The sequence below is a fragment of the Nilaparvata lugens genome, chromosome 11, assembly GCF_014356525.2.
Source record: "Nilaparvata lugens isolate BPH chromosome 11, ASM1435652v1, whole genome shotgun sequence".
Taxonomy (NCBI): domain Eukaryota; kingdom Metazoa; phylum Arthropoda; class Insecta; order Hemiptera; family Delphacidae; genus Nilaparvata; species Nilaparvata lugens.
Genome location: NC_052514.1, coordinates 40444379 through 40467661, shown reverse-complemented (window position 1 = coordinate 40467661; position 23283 = coordinate 40444379). Strand labels below are relative to the sequence as shown.

Here is a 23283-nt window from a genome sequence, read left to right as displayed (position 1 = left end):
CTAAAACTGTTGTTTCATGTACCAGTAATATAATTATCATTCCTACCATCATCCACGCACAAACCTTCAGCTCTTGAGGACATCAACATGAATAAAATTGAATGGTTCCTATTTTAAAATTTGGGTATGAAAAATTTCAATATGCGAGATGTAATAAAGATGAAATTTAATGGAGATGAAATAGTAATGATGAAATAAATATATAAATTGTGAAATTTTAAAATTTATCATTGTGAGATGAAATTACCAATTTTTTTACAATTTACAAATTAATCTGATTTTATAGGATGACAGTAATCCAAATATAACTTTCATGGCAATGTATTGATCATGTTATAACTATCCTGAACAATAATATTATTAAATCACTTTTATAGGCTATCCATGACTAGTTGTAACATGAATATCACCTCTTTTTAGAATAATTACAACCTATACGCAAATTTCTACTATTGAAATAATAATATACGTCAGTTATAAACGTTATTATTTTAATTGGAATGAGTTATTTAAAAATATCAGTTTTGAAATCAACATTCTCAAGTGGCTCAAAAACATGAAACGTCTATCGAGATAGAGAAAATAATATACAATTATAAAAAAAATATTAACTTACAAACTAGGATGTACAATATTTTTAGAAAATACAAAATATACTACAGTAATCTTACTTAATCTCACATTAAGGTAAAAAATCTGGAATGTTCGCGAAAAGGTAATCACTTTCAGATGTGGAGTGATGTTTATAATTGAAATTTTAGATTAAAAAATTATAGAGAAGAAAGATAATGATTATGAGACGAACGAACGAGAATTGGCGACAGACAGGACATTTATTCATTTTTAAAAAATAATAAAAATATAGAGAGTTAAATTTGGGTCAAATTTAGAAATTGTGACTTAGGTCCGTAAATATTTTAAGATCCGTCAATAATTAAAGATCTCCATTAATATACAATTCAAATTCAAAAAGTAGGCTTTTTAAGCAATTTTATTGCATTCAATTTATGAGCTTTAATGGGAGTCTATTCTTATGCATAATCAAAAACGACAATGTATAAGACTACAGTAGCAACGGCCAAATAAGGTACATCAATATAACAGATTGCGTGAAGCAAACATTTCTATGACTATATCTCACAAGCGAGTTGAGATAATGCATTGATAATTGTAACGAATACTTCGATCGTTCATAAAACAAAAGATGATCTACTGAACTCCATATATCTCCCAACATTTGTTTTCAGAAACAACGGTTTCAGGACAAAAAGTTTTGTTAGCTGCCTGTTATAGACCGCCTCACATAGACTTTATGGACTTACGCAGTGTATGACCAAGCAGTGTATGAGCAATTACGACTACGTTATTAAATATGATGGTTTCTCGATCCATTCTGAGCTGCGATGAATTAACACACTTTTTATGTATTGACTGCATGTCGTGTGAAATATATAAAAAAAGTGTGACCATGTTATTGTTATGGGAGACTTCAACACAGACTTGCTGGGACCCCGGCTACTTTTGACAGAACACAACTGACAACAATATTTGACTCATGCAACCTGAATCTATTATAGTGAGGTCCACATTATAATGGCAGTGCACGACTGACAATACTGTTGCTGTCCTTTTCTATCATACAACAAAACAGATAACACTATCTATATCTCGCTTTGCAATGTTGTCTATTTGCCAGAATATTAAAATGTACTTTTGACAGTGACTGTACAAAACTGAACAAACTATATTCTCAGCCGCCATTTTTACTTCATTCTATCAAAATAATCGAGTACATAAGTCGTATAATTGATTTAAAATGTATTTTTGAAACAATGATATAATTTTAAAACATTACCTTATGAGAAACACAAATTAAAATACCTGAAATGACATTTTAAAAGTTGATAACTAACCATCCTAGACTTCATCCATGCTTAAGTTAGCCTACCCGTATAGGTTAGACCTACTCGTACCGGTATAAATAATATTGAAAAGTTATTTCAGAATTAATCCATTGAAATTACTTATTTTTAAATAGGATTTCTATTTTTCTATTATTTTTAAAGGAAATTGGAATAGAATACCTACCAAATAACTCAATTTCTGTTGTTTTAAAATTCATATTGTTGTATCACAGCTTTTTAAATTAGCCGCCATTTCAGGTTTGTATAAAAATAAAAATCTGATCTCAGTCATGAAAGCAAATTTTTGAATCAAATTACAAAAAAATATATTTTCTTGATCAATTTGACATTAAATTGATTATTTTGTCAAGGAAATGATAATTATTATTAGATTAAATTTAATGGAATGAATTGAGTAACAGCTGTGTACATTCAGTGGCAAAATGGAGAGACTTGGCAACGTTTTTCTCATATCTTTCTTCACTGCCATTATGAAGTTGACCTCACTGTAGAGTATTTTTAATGGTATTTTAGAGTATTTACAGAGAATGTTTTAATATGTTTAATAGTGTATTGCGTATACACCATTAAGGCACCTAAAATGAAGCCAAAAAAATTAAGTATTATGACTACAAAAATATAGATAGTACAGCATCATTCCAAGAAACATCTTACATAATATTTCTACATAATCGAAATAACATCCTTTTCATAATACTCATTAATTTTCAATACCTCTTCAATAAGTAAGTTCCCTTAAGGAAAATAGGGGAACGGTTTGACTCAGTGGTAGCGCTGATAAGCTATCGATCAGAGTTAAGAATAATGGGCCAGGTACTCCCATTGGAAGGGTGCCCGCTTGAGCCAACTCCTCTGAATAATATGATGATTCATGAGTTGTAAAATCGCTCCCTTGTGGTTCGGAATCTACCTAAAACCGTAGGCCCATTCACCTCTCTTCATCATCCGTCTCATTAACTCCTGTTTGCAGACAAGAATTTTCTTAAGCAAACAGTATTGTATTCAATGATCTGTAAATATCATTTTTGTGTAACGGAATCTGTTATGTAGCCTAAGTGATGTCATCGAATAAAACTTGATTTGATCTTCCATTGATCATTACCCACGCACAAGCCTTGAGCTCATGATGTGGGCATCACCCTCAGCAAAAAACAAGAATTTTCTTAAGCAAACAGTATTGTATTCAATGATCTGTAATATCATTTGTGTAACAGAATTTGGAATTTGTTATGTAAGTGACGTCATTGAATAAAACTTGATTTGATCTTTCATTGATCATTACCCACGCACAAGCCTTAAGTTCATGTAGGCATCACCCTCAGAAAAAAAACCGACGTGTCACAAGGACACCAGCTAGGACATAGATTACTTAGGATGTAAAACAATCGAAAATTATGGATGAATTAAGGGCTACGTTCTATTATTTATAAAATAGAATTATAGTACCATTTGAAATAAATAAAATAATAGATTAAGGATGGTGTGAACACTGAAACTAGTAGTTATAATTTGTATTCTTAATCTTTATTTTATTGATTTCAAAGGATACTATAATCCTATTTTATAAACAATCAACTAATTTTAGAATCTACATGGAATTCAGCAGATGCAGATGCAGCGACCTAACCTAACTACTGTACAGCAGATGCAGATGCAGCGACCTAACCTAACTACTGTACAGGACTGGTTAGGATGGTTCAGTCACGAGAAGAATATTGTGAAATTTCAGCAACAAATTTCGGAATCTACATGGAATTCAGCAGACGCAGCGACCTGACCTAACCTAACTACTGTACAGGACTGGTTAGGATGGTTCAGTCACGGGAAGAATATTGTGAAATTTCAGCAACAAATTTCGGAATCTACATGGAATTCAGCAGACGCAGCAACCTAACCTAACCTAACTACTGTACAGGACTGGTTAGGATAGTGGTAATAACAATGTAGTGCAACAAGACCAGCCTGGCACGCCGCCGCAACTCTTCCCGTCGCTCCGTCTGCTATGATAAGAACTCGCGCTCCAGCTCGTTGATCGACGGCCGCCTCGAGTTGCCGCTGCGGGACACGGACGAGTCGCGTGACGAGTGCCGTGTGCCATGCCGTGATGCCGTCAGTGGCACGGTGGAGTCGCCGTGTGGCGGCAGGTCCAGCAGGTTGGATGTGATCGGTGAGAAGCGGACTCGAGAGACGGAGTTGGACGAGCTCTCCTTGGCCGACACGTAACTGCTATCCTCACTGGTCAGACTGTCCGGCGGGGTTGGGTTGGTTGGTGTACCTTGACACACGAAAACCAACATTAAAAACTGTAATTCGATCGAAAAATGTGACTGCGAAATTAAAATATGCAACGAAATGTGAAATGGTATATTATATATTGGTGTACTCGGCATATGCTCAGTCCATTTTTCAGTATGGAATCACGGTGTGGGGTGGTGCCTTGGATACGCACATGAACAAGATTCTCGTATTGCAAAGACATGTAATAAAAGCCGCTCTTGGCCGTCCCAGACGCTACCCAACAAATCTTCTGTTTGTTGAGTTCCCCGTGCTAACGGTAAAACAGCTCTATATAAAAAATTTAATACTGTACCTGAATAAATGTAAAAATATATTTAAACCATACATGATGTCATACAACTTCCGAGCGCAACCGAACTATATTATAAATAGAACTGACTTAACTGTTTGCCGAAGACAATTCACTTACATCAGCAATAAACTTATTAACTTGGTACCTCAACACTTTCTAGTAAAACATATAACTAAGTCATCCATAAGAATTATAGTTGAATGGATAAGATCTGCTAATGTATCTCACCTCTTTCATAATTGATCTCCTTATCTTTTGTCACCTCCATATAGATTTTTAGTTTTAATTCAGGTGTTTTTTCCTATAGCCATCTCTGTAATAAAGCACTCCTTTTGTTTATTATTTATTTTCATTTTATTTTTTTTTCAATATTGATATATCGATTAAATGGTTTATTAATTTTGTAAGTTAAGATTTCTAAGATTGATACTCGTTGCAGCACACAAACCTCTGGTTTTGCTGGCAACGCCTATAAGCTAATTTTGAGAAGAATTATTATTTATTTCATGTTAATGTTTAAATTAAGTTTTTAATTGTGTTTTTGTTTTGAAAAAATTGTATTGTATTATGGCAAATAAAGAATTTGAATTTTGAATTTGAATATGGTAAGTAGCCTAGAGTATTTCACAAGTCAAGTCAAATCAAATCAAATTTATATCCTAAAAAAATACAACAAAAATATCAGCATTTAAAAATTATACACCATTAATTTTAAACTTAATTTCACTTGATTATATAAAAATAAAACAAACCCTGAAATCAATTTGACTTAGTAATATATAACCTAAAACAATGCTAAGTTTATGAATTAATACGGTAATAAGTTCCACTTTTTGTGTAGTTGAGAAGTTGATATTGTGGTAATTATTCATATTGAATGAAAAAGACTAAGAAATTGTCAAAAAACCACTGATTTAAATCAGTGGTTTTTGACAATAGTCTTTTTCATTCAATAATAATAAGTTACTATAATAATAAATAATGGATGGAAAAGCTTAAATAGGCAACATATTTCACAAGTAATATAATTTTCTGGCAATAAAAATTCAAATTAAGATGTACTGGATGTGATCGATAAAAATGACAGCGAAATTGATAGAATTGTAAAAATGGTATATAGAGTATTTTACAATTTATATGTAATTTTCTGCCAATAAAAATCCAAATTAAGATGTACTGGATGTACTGGACTTTAATTACCTATAAACTGGTGAACATGCAGCATAGCTTCTGTGTTGAATATTACACTGATAATATCACAGTACACTAGTTCAAATTCATAAATTCATAATAGCTTAGCAATTCACTGAAAGTATTGCACTTTACATGTAAAAGTAACAGTTTTCGTGATAGAAAATTATTTTTATATAGAGTGGAAAGTAGAAAGTGACTGCCTTTATTTCGAACTGATAATCTAAATTTGGAAAAGATGAAAGAGCGTTGAGGTCTTTTGAAAGAAAGATGTACAGGAGGATATGGGGACCAGTCTGCGTTGAAGGAAACTGGAGAGCCAGATTTAACAATGAGATTGATGAAGCAATTGGCGAAAGAAATATTATAAGGTGTATCAAAGCAAAAAGAATAGAATGACTGGGTCACGTGGTAAGAATGAGTGATGAAAGAGTACCACAAAAGCTGCTTAATGAAAGGATGATGGGCACCCGAAAAAGACGAAGGCCAAGAAGAAGATGGATCAGCGATGTGGTAGAAGATCTCCGTGTGCTAGGTGTGGCAAACTGGCGGCAGGGAGCACAAGAGCGGGATGTATGGAGGCGTCATGTAGAGGAGGCCAAGGTCCACCCAGGTCTGTAGAGCCAGATAAAGTAAGTAGTAATCTAAATTTGGAAGAGGAGTATTAAGGTTCGCTTGCGTTTGCTCTTTTAATATCGTTCTATTGATAAGAAATTTTGTGCTACTGAATAAATAAATAAACCGTGAATTTAAACTCAAAATATGATGTTTTCATTTAATTTGAAGAACATTTCTCACCAGGACCAGAGCTGGACGACCCCCCACCGGCGTTCTGGCGACCGGCGGACGACGGTGAATAGTTGTAGCGCTTCAGACTGGACCTGAGTCGAGTTCCCCCTCCAGGTCCCACCTCCAGGGTGGCCGGTCTACACTGCTCACTCCCGCTACGCTCCACTGAGTCCTGTCTGCTTGGCGTCCCATAACTGTACACAAAATACTCAAGTTTAATGTCAGCATATAGCGAAGCTTCATAGATTAGGCTTGAACACTCATCATGTAACTGTTGCCAAGCTATTAGGAATCTACCTCACATTTTGATATCTGGTGTCTCACACCAGCCCGACCAATGACCGAGAATCAGCTATTCTCAGCCAATGGCCGCCAATGACAACAATTACAACAGCTGATTCTCAGCCAATGGTCGCCAATGACAACTATGGCAACCAATGGCAACGTCTGATACTCAGCCAATTGCCGTTTTCACACTATCTGAATCCGGGACGACACGGCACGGCACGATAAGACACAAAGCTCTCCGATTGGCTAATTATCGATAAGCCAACCCAATCAGCCAATCACAAGCTTCCTGTCTTATCGTGCCGTGCTGTGTCGTCCCGGATTCGGTAAGTATGAAAACGGCCATTTAGAGAAGAGTTCTGAGTGTCGGACGATGAAGCTGTCTCACACTACAGTGACTGTGAGAATATAACTGTCATGAGTTCTAACTGCACTATTCTCACTCAGTGAGTATGAATAATCCCATTAAAACTTATGGGAATTATGTTTTCACTGTTCACTGCCACTGTTGTGTGCGAATCTAGCTTTAATGTCGGTCGACAATCGGTAAATGTTGAAACGACAATAATTGCTGGAAGACCAACTTAGTGTCCCAGTTTGCTTCAACACGGAGACCACTGGTGTCTAGATCTCTCTGGTGACCTAGTATACAACGAACCTTATTGCTTGAAATAATGGCTTATATGAATAAAACCAGAGCAAATGCTCATGAGCAAGATCATGGAGCATAAGGTTTTGCTCATGAGCAAAAGGTAGAAGCAAAATAATTTGCTAATTTTTATATGAATAAGCTTTACCTTATACTCTTACCTTTTGCTCCTGAACTCTGGAGCAAATGCTCACCTATTTTAAAGATTTTTCATCAGCTGATTCGCTTTTGTAGCCTTACTTTGTTTTTATAGCTCACGGAAGCGCTAAATATGCAAGTAGGGGGCACCGCTTGTGTTTGCGTCGTCTGCTCTGTTTTCTATTTATGAATAGAGTTTTAGGTTAGTTGAGTTTAGAATTTTGAAATAATAACGTGAAAAAATGTCATATCTATAATAGTCTTCAGCATATTCTTATAATATCAATAGCCTTCTTATAATTGTCTACAGTCTCATCTTCTTAAATGCCTATTTCCTATTTTGTGATGGCTATCTTTATATCAGGTGGCTATGTTTTGTAAGAATAATGGTGATATATATCATGGTTGATGAATCTAAAAAGAGTTTTATAGTTCTCAACTATTGATTGTGATCGTATCTGGTATAGTTTCCTCCTCCTCATACGAATTAGTTAAGCCATTTACTATGAGCAAAAGGTGATAAGCTGCTCTAGACTAGACTCACCTTTTTTGAAGCATTTGCTTCAAAAGTTGAGCAAATGCTCTAGTTTATTCATACAATTTTGAGTATAAGCTTTTACTTTTGAGCAAATGCTCCAACTATTTTTCTGATGAGCATGAGCAAAAGGTTTTGCTCACGTTTATCCATAGAAAATGAAGCAAATGCTCCATATTTTAGAAGTATAGTATAAGCAAATGCTCAACTTTATTCATATCGCCCAATGTTGACTTATCAGAAAACCACCCTACCTGCCATACACATCAGCCGCCTGCCGCTGCTGCGTTGTTGCCAAACTTCTGGACAGATAGGGCGACATCTGCTCGCGCTGCTGCGATGTTGCCGGCTGCGCATGCGCATAGGAGGTTGTGTACTGGTGGTGAGGGTGATGTGTTGGCTGGTGCAGCGAGGCGGAGTGGTAGTCAGTTGTCTCGTCGCTCTCGAGGTGGAAGGACGGGTTGATGTTGGACGAGCCGCCCGTCGACGAGGCGTTTGACACGTTCGACGGTGTTCGTCGGTGTCCGTAGATGCGTGGCATCCAGCCACCCAACACCTGAAATACCATCACAAACAACTTGAAGACAGGGGCCTTGCTACGACAATCAAAAACTACCGTTCAAAATGTACATTTACATGGTAAATGACAATATGCTACCATTGTTAATAGATGTTATCCAAAATTAATGGCATGATCAAATTGGAAGCACGTGAGATTAAGCATGATCAAGCGCGCAACTGAGAAACAAAATCTGGAAAGAACCATAGAAACATGTTGTGACTTGCCTGTAGCTGCTCGCACTGAACGCCAACAGCAAGTGCTTTATTTCATTTCATTATTATACTAGTAGTTCTGTGAACAGTCGACCTCGCGCAGTTATAAACCGCAGCCTCCTCTTATACTGTTCATCAGAGTAAATCCTGTCTGTATGTCGTGTCGGCGAGATATCGGTGTGAAAACGGCTAATGGCTGTTGGGGTTGGTGTATCAAAAATGTTAACATCAAAAGCTAATCTCCTTCAAGACATACTGTCAACAGGACAGCCCGAGTTCAAAGCAGAGAAAGTTCGAGAGACAATGATATGTTATTTTAGTTATTAATTGCATGCGTTATTGCAAGCAATCAATAGTTTATTTATTTATTCACAAATGAGACACCGGGTTTCCACAAATATGTCTCCTTAACAATAAAAATTGTACAGATACAAATGAAAAAAGAAAATAATGATGAAAATAATACGAACTCATGCAATAATAGATAATACAAACAAAAATACCACCTAATTCAAAAATGAAAAATACAAAGATTTCAAGACTTATGGGAAAAGTAAAAATAAAACAAATTGAGAATTCGAAATTCCAAAACTTATAGAAAAATTAAAGAATATAATAATAAATAATGAACAAAAATTCTATTAATAGAATTAATAAAATTAATAACTGAACGACGTCCCAAACCATATGCACATCCACACTGATACACCAACTATTTATTTGATCAGATCATGCTTACACAAAATTTAATTATCATATAACGCTTTCCAGAGTTTAGCGCGAGAAAACCAGAAGACATCAAGGCGCCCAGAAAAGCTGTTATAAGTCCTTTGCATCCTATTTAATAGTGCATAAAAATTTCATGGTACAAATTATTCAATCAGCCAATCAATCATTTATTTTCAAAACATACATGAATACGTCAAAACTAAAACTAACTTAAAGCTAAAGAGAAAAATCTGGTGTGGTACACTCACACAACTTTCCTTGCTCATTGAACTATAAGCCTCATTGTTAAACGAGGACAATTTAGGGGAATAACATAATGACGATTGGCGGTAACATATTTGAAACTACGATCAGACTACTGTATATGTATATATTATAGTTGTTTCCAGCAAAGACCTTAAAGATGCATAGACTCACATGCAGCGCTAGTGTCGTACTTGGAATTGAAATCGGCCATTGAGGGGGCAACCTATAAGATTATTACATACCAATGCCTTTGTAATCTATAGTATTACAAGATATATAGATATAATATCTCGTGCTAAAATACCCCGATGGCGGCCTTCAATTTCAAGTAAGAGCTATCATTGGGAAGGCATAGGCATTGTGGGTCTATTATCTCTTTATGGTCTTTGGTTTTCAGAGTACTCTTTCCTTTATGTAAATTGTGAAATTCGATGATTTTTTTAAAATTCGTCAAAACAGCTGTTCTACAGGTGAAATAATAATATCTCGACTATGTGTTTTTACTTTCCTTGCCTCATTACCATAGGTAAGGAAAGTATTGCTTTCCAAAAAAAATTAAGGTACCCCAATTTCTAAATTTCTTTGTTTAAGTAATTTGTTTTTTCTTGAAATATGTTTCAAGGTCCCCTGAGTCCAAAAAAGTGGTTTTTGGGTATTGGTCTGTCTGTGTGTGTGTGTGTGTGTTTGTGTGTGTGTGTTTGTGTGTGTGTGTGTGTGTGTGTGTGTGTGTGTGTGTGTGTGTGTTGTGTGTGTGTGTGTGTGTGTGTGTGTGTGTGTGTGTGTGTGTGTGTGTGTGTATGAGTGTATGTGCGTCTGTGTACACGATATCTCATCTCCCAATTAACGGAATGACTTGAAATTTGGAACTTAAGGTCCTTTCACAATAAGGATCCGACACGAACAATTTCGATCAAATGCAATTCAAGATGGCGGCTAAAATGGCGAAAATGTTGTCAAAAACAGGGTTTTTTGCAATTTTCTCGAAAACGGCTCCAACGATTTTGTTCAAATTCATACCTAAAATAGTCATCGATAAGCTCTATTAACTGCCACAAGTCCCATATTTGTAAAAAATTCAAGAGCTTCGCCCCATCAATGCAGATAGATTCCCAATTATCAGGCTTCAGATACAATTGAAACGAAAAAAATCAAGTGGAGTAGATTGAGCATGAAAATCTCTACAATTAATGTTCAGTAACATTTTCACCTAAAATTGAAAATAAGCTTTAAATTCGAGAAAATGTGATTATTCAATTGCAAATTATTGTTGATTCTATTAAATCATTCACTATGAAGAGATAGCAGACCTCATGTGTGTCTCCAGCGTTATTGCCCTGTCACCAGCTGGCTCAAATCTTTGAATAGTAAACTTGAGATGCGCGGGAACACTAGCGTCAGGTGATCAATTTTCATAGCGGCAAGGAAAGTTGTGTGAGTGCGCCACACCAGATTTTTTCTTTATTAACTGCTCACCTACCTACCTCATGCACGAGAAGGAGGCTACACAGTCACACAGTCCATTTCTGAAGGATGAGGTGGAACCCCCAATAGTTTCCCAGGGAAAAGACTCATGCCAGTTTATAGAGCTGATAAATAACTAAATAACTATACAGGGTAAGAATTTGAAAAAAATCGGTCAAGTCATTTTTGAGAAAATCGTAAAAAACATGGTTTTTTAGTAATTATCCGCCATTTTTCTCAAGAATATCACGGAGCTCCTGCAATTTTCCCAGAAATGAGACTCATGTCAGTTGATAGGGCTTATAAATAGCTATCCATGGTATAAATTTGACAAAAATCGTTAGGCCGTTTTCGAGAAAACTGTGAAAAACATTGTTGTTTACTCATTATCCGCCATTTTTCTCAAGAATATTACAGAGCTCCTGAAATTTTCCCAGAAATGTGACTCATGTCATTTGATAGGGCTTATAAATAGCTATCCATGGTATAAATTTGAAGAAAATCGTTGGAGCCGTATAAGGACCTTAAGTTTAAAATTTCAAATCAATCGGTTAATTAGGAATGGAGTTATCGTGTTCACACACCACACACACACACACCACACACACACACACACCACACACACACACACACACACACACACACCACACACACCACACACACACACACCACACACACACACACACACACACACACACACACACACACACACACACACACACCCACACACACACACACACACACACCACACACACCACACACAACACCACACACACACACACACACAACACACACACACACACACACACACACACACACACACACACACACACACACACACACACACACCACACACACCACACCACACACACACACACACACCACACAACACACACAACACACACACACACCACACACACACACACACACACCACCACACACACACACACACACACACACACACACACACACACACACACACCACACACACACACACACACACACACACACACACACACACACACACACACCACACACACACACACACACACACACACCACACACACAACACACACACACACACACAACACACCACACACACACACACACACACACACCCACACACACACACACACACCACACACACACACACACACACACCACACACACACCACCACACACACACACACCACACACCACACACACACACACACACACACACACACACACACACACACACACCACACACACACACACACACACACACCACACACACACACACCACACACACACACACCACACACACAGACCAACCCCAAAAATCATGTTTTGGACTCAGGGGACCTTGAAACGCATAGAAAACTTGAAATAAGGGTACCTTAATTTTTTTGGGAAAGCAATACTTTCCTTACCTATGGTAATAGGGCAAGGAAAGTAAAAAGTGACATATTCTCTTAACAGTTGTATTGTGTGTGATGTAGTGGTACTTTTCCATTATGAAAACACAAAGTGAAATTGTCAACCACTTTTATTAATAAAAAAGTCGTTGACAATTTCATTTTGTGTTTTCATGACATATTTTCTATTTATGAAACAACCAAAGAATAAAACAAAAATTGAGAACAAAAAAGTGATACTTACAGTAGTGGAGGCTGTGCCTATACTGCTGCTAGGGTTGTCGTAAGCGTAGGGCTGGTAGGGCTCGTCAGACGCCGCTGCAAAAAGCCGATCAGCCGAGTAGTGGCCGCTGGGCGTCGAGTATTCTGACGGCGGTTGCTGCTGGGATAAAGTCGACTTTAGTCAGATTATAAATTATATAAAGAACATTTGAAAAAGTACACTTGAGAATGACATAGATGTCAAAACTAGTCGTGTATAATTTTAAGCATAGAATTGAAAATGATTAACATTAATTAGGACGTTGCCTTTGCAATAGAGTGCAGAATATATTTTATATACCATAGCTGAGTGTAGATTTGTCAATAGATAATACATCTATAACTAAATAAATCTGTTCAAGACCCAACTCCTGGGCAACTTGCCATAAGCACGGAATAAGGGAATAATGGGCCATATGAATAAAACCAGAGCATATGCTCATGAGGATGAGCATGGAGCATAAGGTTTTGCTCATGAGCATTAGGTAGAAGCATAAGCATTTGCTCATTTTTATATGAATAAGCTTTACCTTATACTCTTACCTTATGCTCCTGAACTCTGGAGCAAATGCTCAAGTATTTTAAAGATTTTTCATCAGCTAAATCGCCTTTGTGGCCTTACTTTGTTTCTATAGCTCACGTAAGCGCTAAATATGCAAGTATAGACACCGCTTGTTTTTGGTCGTCTGCTCTGTTTTCTATTTATGAATAGAGTTCGTTGAGTTTTGAATTTTGAAATAATTGCGTGGAAGAATGTTATCTCTATAATAATTTTCAGCATAATCTTATAATCTCAATAGCCTTCTTATAATCGCCTAAACTCTCATCTTCTTTAATGCCTATTCTGTGATGGCTATCTTTATATCGGATAGTTATCTTTTGTATTTATTCTTTTGGGAATAAGGTGATATTATATCATGGTTGAATCTAAAAAGAGTTTTATAGTTCTCAACTATTGGTTGTGATCTTATCTGGCAGAGTTTCCTCTTACTCACACGAATTAGATGAGCCATTTTAATATGAATAGAATAGAATAGAATATTCATTTTATTCAACAATAATACAGAAAATTTCCATACAGTTGAATAACGTCAGGAAGATTTACAGTCAAAAACTTTATAAAAGATAATTCACACGGCAAGTTATTATGTAAATCATACATTAAAATTACATTGGCATACATAAGTAACATTGAAACATACTACATTCCATTTAAAAAAGGTCAAAAGGTGTATTATGATCAAAAGGTGAAAAGCTGCTCCAGAATAAACTCCCCTTTTTTGAAGCATTTGCTTCAAAAGTAGAGCAAATGCTCTAGTTTACTCGTACAATTTTGAGCATAATCTTTTACTTTTGAGCAAATGCTCAAACTATATTTTTATGAGCATGTGCAAAAGGTTTTGCTCACGTTTATTCATAGAAAATGAAGCATATGCTCCATATTTTAGAAGTATAAGCAAATGCTCAACTTTATTCATAAGGCCCATTGTCTCTTACTCCGTGCCTTAAGCCATATCCCATAAGGAGATGAAAAGTTATAGGGGATGGAGTGATAAGAGATAATTACCTGTTGATTATAATAGTCCTGCTGACTCCTGGTGCTGTTCTGATGATGATGATGATGGTGGTGATGATGATGATGGTAATAGTCGTTGCTGGGTGCACCGACGCTGCTGCTGCGGTAGAAACCGGATGCGGAAACCCCTTCCCGGCGACCCAGTTCCGGTGACGGGTATCCACTTCCGGTTCCGGCCCCCAATCGCAGCTCCAGCATACCGCCGCTCGGCGCTGGTGGGGGTGGGTATGATGACTGAAAATTCAATAATTAAATGAATAAATTTATTTCTTACAAACACAATAAAAAAAATGAAGAAAAAACAATACACAATTATGTTTAAAGATATTCAAAAGAAAAAAATACAATAATGTTAGCCAATGAGCGATTTCCAATGAGCGATGATGGGAAAAGTAGTCCAGTGAGCAATCCATTGTTTGGGATAACAATAAGAATAGGTAGAAGCTATGAATGGGAGGACTCGGGCGTCATTAAACATCTCATCTAAGGACACGCTACAATCAGTTACATCCTTAGACCAGTTATAGAATAGACACGGCCTATTGTATATTCATACTGAAAGTCGATGAAGCCAACATCTACTGCCATATCTCCAAATCGTGACGTCAGCATCAGATAAAAAACTTTTCTGTAGAGTTTGTTTACATTGTTTTCCATAGCAGATTGTGTCTATTTCAGCGGGAGCGCAGCTGGAGTTTACCATTTTAATGAATAATAATTTACATCCTTCTGAAATAGACACAATCTGAAAGTTTTCTATCCGATGATGACGTCACGATTTGAAGATATTGCAGTAGATGTTGGCTTCAGAGGCTAGACTTCCCAGCGTGTCTATTCTATAACTGGTCTAAGGTTACATCAGGGACAGTAACACCTTCTTCTTATTATTATTTTCCTCCTCTTCCTCACCGCCTTCTTCTTCTTCTTCATCTCCTTATCCTTCCCCTTTCACTTCTAATTCTTCTCTTCCTTTTCTTCTTATTCTTCTGCTGCCTGCACATATCTTTATCATCCTAACCGACAATTCCAAGTAGACTAGCTTTCTAACTATATTTTTAAGAAGGAAATTGTTCCTAATTTCTTCTAAATCATAAATCATTCTGATCACAAACAAACCCACCTCGTTGTTAGCTTCAATGCTGGCCGTACTTGACTTGCGGCGGGGCGACGGCGTGGGCACGAGTCCCGCACCCTTTGCCGCATAGTGTTGCGGCGAGTCGGTGAACCGCAACGGCTGCTTTGCTGCGGCCGAGGCACCCTCTCCGCCATCAGCTGATGCGGTCAAGGTCAACTGGTTGAGCAGCGGTCGGTAGTGCCTCGCCGGACCGTGGTATGTGTTGTGCATATAGCCTACAAATAACAAAATACCATCATTTCAATACTCATTTTTCTTTTTAAAGCTACTCAAATAATTGAAACAAAATACAGAGTGTTTGAAAAAGAGCTCCCTAGTTTTAGTGTGTCATAGAATCTGTAAAAAGTGATATATACACTATTCTAGTTTGTGGTGTTTGATTCAGCAACTGTCTAAGTTTGGTCCCCCTGCAGTTGCAGACCCACCAACAAGATGGTGCCCCTCCTCATTACAATAACCCAAGGTCTATAAATACAGGTCATGACACTCGTGTTCCTGATGGAGCGGCCATTATGTGGGGTCTTTATGGCGGTACATTTGAAAATCCAATCTGCTCATAACAAAATCATTAATAATTATGATTTTTAAAAACTATATTCTGGTTCAGATAATATGTAAATTCAGGTTTTAGATTTTTAATAATAAGATTTCAATAATAAATGGTTCAATAATTCATTTTTTATTATTAAAAATTGTTCTTATTCTTGTAACTTGTTATGATTCATAAGGCATTGGGACGAAAGGCTAACCTCAAAAAACAGTTTGAAGTTCCCAATAAATTAAATCTAAAAATCAACAATTCAATTCCTAGTTGGAATCTAAATTTTATTATTCTGTCAGAAGAATTTATTTTACAATTCAAAGCCAAACAATATTCCTTGAACAATATAACAAAATAACACAACATGTTGTTCAATCTATAATGATAACAGCTGATAAGCTTGAAAATTGGTGAACTAGAACCCCATAGAATGGCGATTTTGCAATGCATCACGGGATTGTGTCATGACCTGTATTTATAAGAACTTTTTATAGACTTCGCAATAACCATGTACGCGCGGCTCGAGACACTCGCTTTCCGGGATGGTGGATAAGTAGAGCTGGCCCAATTGCTCGGCCACCACGGAGCCCGGACTTGACCCCTCTGGACTTTTTCTTGTGGGGACACATAATAGTATATTTCGCACCTAGAGCAGAAAATGATATTCTTCCAGCTCGAAATCGGTTTTCAAGTCCGAGGCCGTAGGCCGAGGACTAGAAAAGATTGAGAGCTGGAAAAACATTTTTGCCCGTGGTGCGAACGATATTTTTCGCCACACTACAGGTATTGCTGACAAAATAAATAAATAATACAAAATAAAGAATACTCGTTAAGCTATCGTACCTATCTCTTGATTTTAGTGGTCGAAGATTTGCAGTCAGGATTTCAGATTCTTTTAAAATTTCACTTGGAATACCACAGTCATCTTCAAGCATTTTTGAAAATTCGGAATGCACTAATCAACAATAAATAATTGAATAAAACTGGTTGCGAAGCGAATTAGTTTGATTCGAAACTGGAACTGAAATCATGGCGACTTCAGCACTGATGATGAAAGTGGACACTCGCCCGATCTAGCAGATGACTTATTAACTACTTCCATGAGCGGCTGGAAAGAGACAACTTTCTGGGCTAGACCGGAAAAGAAACCCTTTTCTGACGTAGTCTGCAAACAAGGTCTTTCAGATCTACGTAGGGACTGGAAAACAGCTGCTTTCTGTGCAGTGTGGCGAAAAAAATGTTTTGTACAGTGGAAAAATCCGAGACATAAACCATTTACGGGAGAGAATCGTCACGGCGGTTGGGACAGTTACACCTGATATGTTGGTGAATACATGGCGAGAACTTGAATATCGTCTCGACTTGTGCAGGGCAACAAAATAATGGATCCCATGTTGAAGTGTACTGATTTCAAACAAAACTTGAAGGTTCTCTCTTTCATTGTAAGTACTTGATGTTGTTTTTCATCAATTTACACATTATATTTATACCTAAAACTAGGGAGTACTTTTTCAAACACTCTATATTATTGATGTTGTATAACTCCATGACGATACACTTTTTAACTTTGATACTACAGCCTAGACACTGTGTTTCCACGTGGAACAAGACTATAACCACAGAGAAAAGATAGAATAAGAAGATAAGTCATAGCATGGTGTAAGTGGTGTAACTTGAGGCCACCAAGTCAAGTTTGATCAATTAGTTGAAAGATAAAAATGCGATATTAGAATTTTATTGATTCAAACACAACAAATTGGCTCACGTGACATAGAAAAATATACTGCAGAGGATAACGATTTCATCTCACCTGAGAACACCGTTGAGCCTAGAAACGGAAAAAAGATATTGATGCCATTAAGACTAATAATAGATTTTCTTTTCTGTACTCAAATGGACCGTCTAATTCAATGATGCCTCATAGAATTCTCATGTAGAAGCTCAGATACACAGATCATCATCTCAGCAAACTCTATATCAAAATAATCGAATGAGCATTACTAAAAAAAGACCCGAATTTGAATCCAATTTTTTGTTAACTCAAACCAATTACTATCGACTACTGTCTATTAGTACTGTTTTGTTGGGGTGAGAGTGTGAGGACGCCACAGTATGAAAGACTACCAGTGTCACATAGCTTCACAAAAAAGAACTACGTGAACTATTGGCTTGAGTTGACATTGTATATTGGAACGCCCTATAATCTTCTTAAGCTATCTTTCTTCTATGATATAACAAAGTTGAAATATTATTTTCTCATTATTTCCGTACAAAATGAAAGATAATCAAAGATATGACTTAAAACTGACATTTAAACGTGATTCTCACTATATAGTATCCCCTTTTCTTCTATCAAAACATAACAGCTTCGACTAATTATGTCATTCTGAAGAGTCAAAATAAATTATAATACTACATTATACAGAGTGTTACAAAATGAATGAGAGATTACAACATGTTAAAATATTTACAACATCAGACCATAGAGAAAAGATAGCATATCTAAAGTGAAAAGATATCTGTGATAAGTTCTGAATAGTGTGTTTATCTTTTCGGTCCCAAATTTTATAGTTTTTTTCAAAGTTTGGAATTTTCCAATTATTTATAATTAATTTAATTCAATTTAGAGGTATTTTTAAATTTAAAAATGATTTTTGTGTATATGGATTGTAAATTGAGTGTGTAATTGAAGAATTTTGAAGTGACACATAACCTAGCTACATTTGGACTGTTGTATAAATTGAAATTGGAACCGTTTTGGTCGTAAGTTAGCCTGTGGTACTTTTCTGTAAGTTGTATAATTTTGAATGATTGAATAAATAAAGAAGATTGCTATTTTTTCTATGGTTTTACTCATCACTTCACCGCTCGGATTTTTCACTTCAAGAGGGGTTTACATTATTCTAGTTAACTTAAATTCAAGTTTTCTTGAATTGCATATTATTTTCGTTAGAATAATAGCATAATTCCCTTCATTAAATTAATTTAATTATTTTGTTTTAATCACCTGACGTTGAAGAGAACTCATAATCTTGATTGATTTGCATATTATTTTCGTTAGAATAATAGCATAATTCCCTTCATTAAATTAATTTAATTATTTTGTTTTAATCACCTGACGTTGAAGAGAACTCATAATCTTGATTGAGATAGGCCTGAGGTGGCTGCTTTCGACTCAACACCCCTGAGCCACCTTCCCCTCCACCACCTCCTCCTCCTCCTACTCCAAACCATCTCCTCTCCTCCACGCCCCTGCTGTCTTCTTCTAACCTGTTAAAATATCAATCGTTTTTAAATACTAAAAGTAATTGTAGAATTGAAAGCATGGAAAAACATAGATAGTATTTTTCTAATCCTAATTATTCAATGCTAAAAGCTAAACCTTTACTAGAATAAGATTGATTCTATTGACAATAGAAAAATTAATCTAAAAAATAGGATAGTTGTTTTTGCGAATTGTTTCCCACCTCTTCTCTTCATCGAAGAAAAATATCAAAGTATAAAAGTTCGCTTACCTATCAGGATAGAATCGAGCAATAAAATAATAAAATACTAGTGACTCCCTAGGTTGAAGAGCTCACTCAAGAACTGGTTTATTGTAATCTTTGAAACCCGCAACTTTTAATTATACAGAGTTGATGAAAATTATGAAAACCGCTAAATATTTCTCTTACAAGAATAATTTTACAGTAGGTTTCATTGAGGATCCTATTTGAAATGAAAAAAATGCTCTTCAAATATTACTCTGTGCTCTTCAACATCTTTGACCCTCATTTGAATCCAAATCCATTTTTTTTAAATGAGAAGGTGGTCATGTAATACATGATTTCAATACAGAGCTCCAAGATAAAATTAATGACGAAAACCGCAAATTGATATCTCAACCCGTATCAGCTTGTGATGAATGGTGAGAGTTAACAATAATATTGGTGTTGAGAACATTACTTTTGTGCTTCATGTACTACAAGTAGTAATTATGTCGTATATTAATTTAACCAGCTGAAATCATGTGCCAGCGCATGGAGTACTATCTGCGCGATAGATCACAAATAGCCTCAGCTGATGTTATGAATGACTGAGTGGAGAAACTGTAGTAATTGCATGCAATGAATTCTTCAGCTGACTAAATGATAAATCATAACAAATTTTTCTTATGCACTTTCAATATTATTTGTTATATCCTGAGAAAGGACAAAGGAGTGAGTTAATTTTGTTGTCTAACGAACTTGACCTGTAAAAAGGATTGAAGAATACGTGTTCAAAATTTGAAGCTGATTGATACATTCTTTCTAAAGTTATTGTAGAACATACAAATAGACGGACAACGACTGTGGCCTTGAATTTAATTGAATAATTGCCTCTTTTAAGGGCCTTCAGTGAGTCAAAAGTGAGAACTCGCTAACGCTAGTTCAATTATTATCATCATCTGTTCACTTACCTATCAGGATACAATCGGGGATGAATGGGCGAAACGTTTGACAGCCGCACATCATAACCGGCGGCAAACCCGGCCAACATGGCCGCCATATTGTAGAGCACCATCTCGACCAGCGACAGTTTGGTCTTGCCTTTGCCGCCCTCGTGTATCGAGCCATTGAACAGAGTGGCCAACGTCGGAATCGGGCAAGCGTCGAGCACCCCAGAGGCGGCGCCCCAGTCCCCGGGGGCAGCCATGTCCCCTCCGCCGCCTGCGCCACTTAGCACCGACGGTGAACCGCCGCTGAAGTCTGCAAATAAATTGCGAGGTTAGGAAAAAGTTGGGAAGAAATAGAAATTTCTTTATTGACATAAGACATTCAACAAAATGTATCGTCATAAATATTAGGCTAAACAAAATAATTGTTGAATAAATTGAAGTCAATAAAAGGTTGAAGGAAAACTTCATTTGAATAAACAAACGTTCAACACCTAAAGCTTCGCACATACTTGAGACCGCATTTCGCTCTTCATCATTTAATTATACCTGTATTTGTACATATACATTGAAATAAAGATAATTTATAATAAGCTGATTTTCATCAGCTGATGAAAAGAGGAATGCGCGTGTTCGTGGCGCATAGGTCTGTACGCAGCTTTACACCAAATTGATTTTGAATCAATACAGAAGACTACCAGTTCCATGAAGGCCATTTTTTTAAAATTTATTTTCTAAAACCCGAAGATGATGTGGATCACTGAAAATAGTTGTTATAATTTGTATTTTCAATCTACTTTTTTATTAATTTCAAAAAAGGGTACTGCAGAATAATTCTATTCTATAAATAAAAATAATTAGCCCTGAATTTATACATTTTGAGCGGATTTCCACATATCAGTATCGGTGATTGTATTCGTTTCAATGAGAATATTATTCCCATAATTTCTAATGGAACTTGCAGTGCAATGTCTACCTGACATTTTGCCTTAGCAACAGTTATATAGTGAGGTCCACGTTATATAATGACAGTGGAGAAAGATAGAAGAACAGCGTTACCGATTCTCTGCCTTGCCACTGCCTTCTATAGAGGAAAGCTGATACCAATTTATCATCACTATGTGATATCAACTGTTTAAAATAATCAATTATATTTAATTTGTCAAGAAAAAATATTTTTCAATAATTTAATAATGAATTTTCATATTTGAGATTAAATATTTCAACTAATTATATTTCTACATTGTTGAAGTAAGATCTGGCAACGTTGCGGAGCTAGAAAAGGATAGCGCTAAGTCCATTGTTGAATGATAAACAAGGATAGCAGCACCAATGTTAATCAGATACTGCCATTATAGCATGTACCTCACTATAGTAGGATGATACAAAGATGATACGAAGATGGTACAAGGATGATAGACAAGGATAACAACACCAATGTTAATCAAATACTGCCATTATAACGTGCACCTCACTATAGATACTCAATTCAATTTTTTTATTTCCACAAAAAAATTATAAACATATTACTTATACAAAATAACCAATAACAATAATAGTTTTACAAAAACAAATCAAGGAAATATATTTCCCCACTTAGACTATAAATCCGTGTGTGGGGAAAGAGTTCCTATCTAGAAAGCCTTAAGAAATACAAGATAATCAAAATCATTTCTTGAACAACTTATAAATTTTACTTTTCTTTAATATAGAAAATAATTTTAATTTTAACTTTAATTAAACAGTAACTTCAAATGTAAAAAATAAAACAAGTTAAATCTATTACCAATATAGATTGGTGCTATAAGGTCGAAAGACCTTATTAGTTTGTTAAGTTAACACTTAATTAGTTTGTTTCTACAGTATATTCATTAACTATATTGATATTGACTCGATGACTTGACTTCACTAGGTACAGTACTATTTAATCAATTATTCTTTGCATGTACACTTTTCAAAAACTTTTGACAGTCAGTCATTATAAAAACTAACAACAATATCAACCGAAAAACACAACACGAACAAATCAATCAATTAGTTGTTAAGAATTGCTATTCATTATATATCACTGAAATTATATTTTCACTTTACCGTTCACTGACTCAGTTACTGATATGTATGAATCCGCCTTGATGTGTAACAAAACGAAACCAGTTTCTTAAAATGTTTCAATAAATCTGTGGTTGTGACAAGAAATTTCAAACTGTTTTTATCCACCACATCAATTTCACAACAAAAAGTTGAAGAATACCGTATTGTATTGAGAGGTTCTCGAAATCTGAATTATCAGAACTTGCTATTTCTAGTTGGGTATTGAAGATTTTTCAATTACATTAATTCCAATTACGTTCTGCCATGTTATCTACTTTCGTATGACTACCTCCAGCTCACCACAAGTGGATTCGTGTGGGCTGGATTGTATTTTCTCGTGGTTCTTGGTAATACTACTTTAGTTTCTGCTATCTTCTATTTTTGTATTGATTATCTTCTGTTATATAACAATAAACTGTACAATTTACTTGGTTTGTAACTATTTTTGAAGGCCTTGAATTCGATAAGAAATCATTTTAAAATGATTAGATAAACAATTCCAAGGCTTCAAAAACCAAATAGCTGACATTCTAAAGAAGTATTAACCATTTTT

General features: G+C 35.8%; 1 protein-coding gene across 1 annotated transcript in view; it reads right to left on the bottom strand.

Moving 5' to 3' along the window:
- Nucleotides 1-2303: 2303 nt before the first annotated feature.
- The window catches only part of LOC111049777, a 100248-nt gene continuing 79268 nt past the window's right edge, over nt 2304-23283 (bottom strand). The window contains 8 exon segments of the mRNA XM_039438433.1: nt 2304-4200; nt 6505-6689; nt 8360-8661; nt 12957-13094; nt 14541-14783; nt 15670-15899; nt 19341-19495; nt 20664-20952. Of these exon segments, the coding sequence (XP_039294367.1) occupies nt 3926-4200; nt 6505-6689; nt 8360-8661; nt 12957-13094; nt 14541-14783; nt 15670-15899; nt 19341-19495; nt 20664-20952 (1817 nt within the window). The 3' untranslated portion in view covers nt 2304-3925.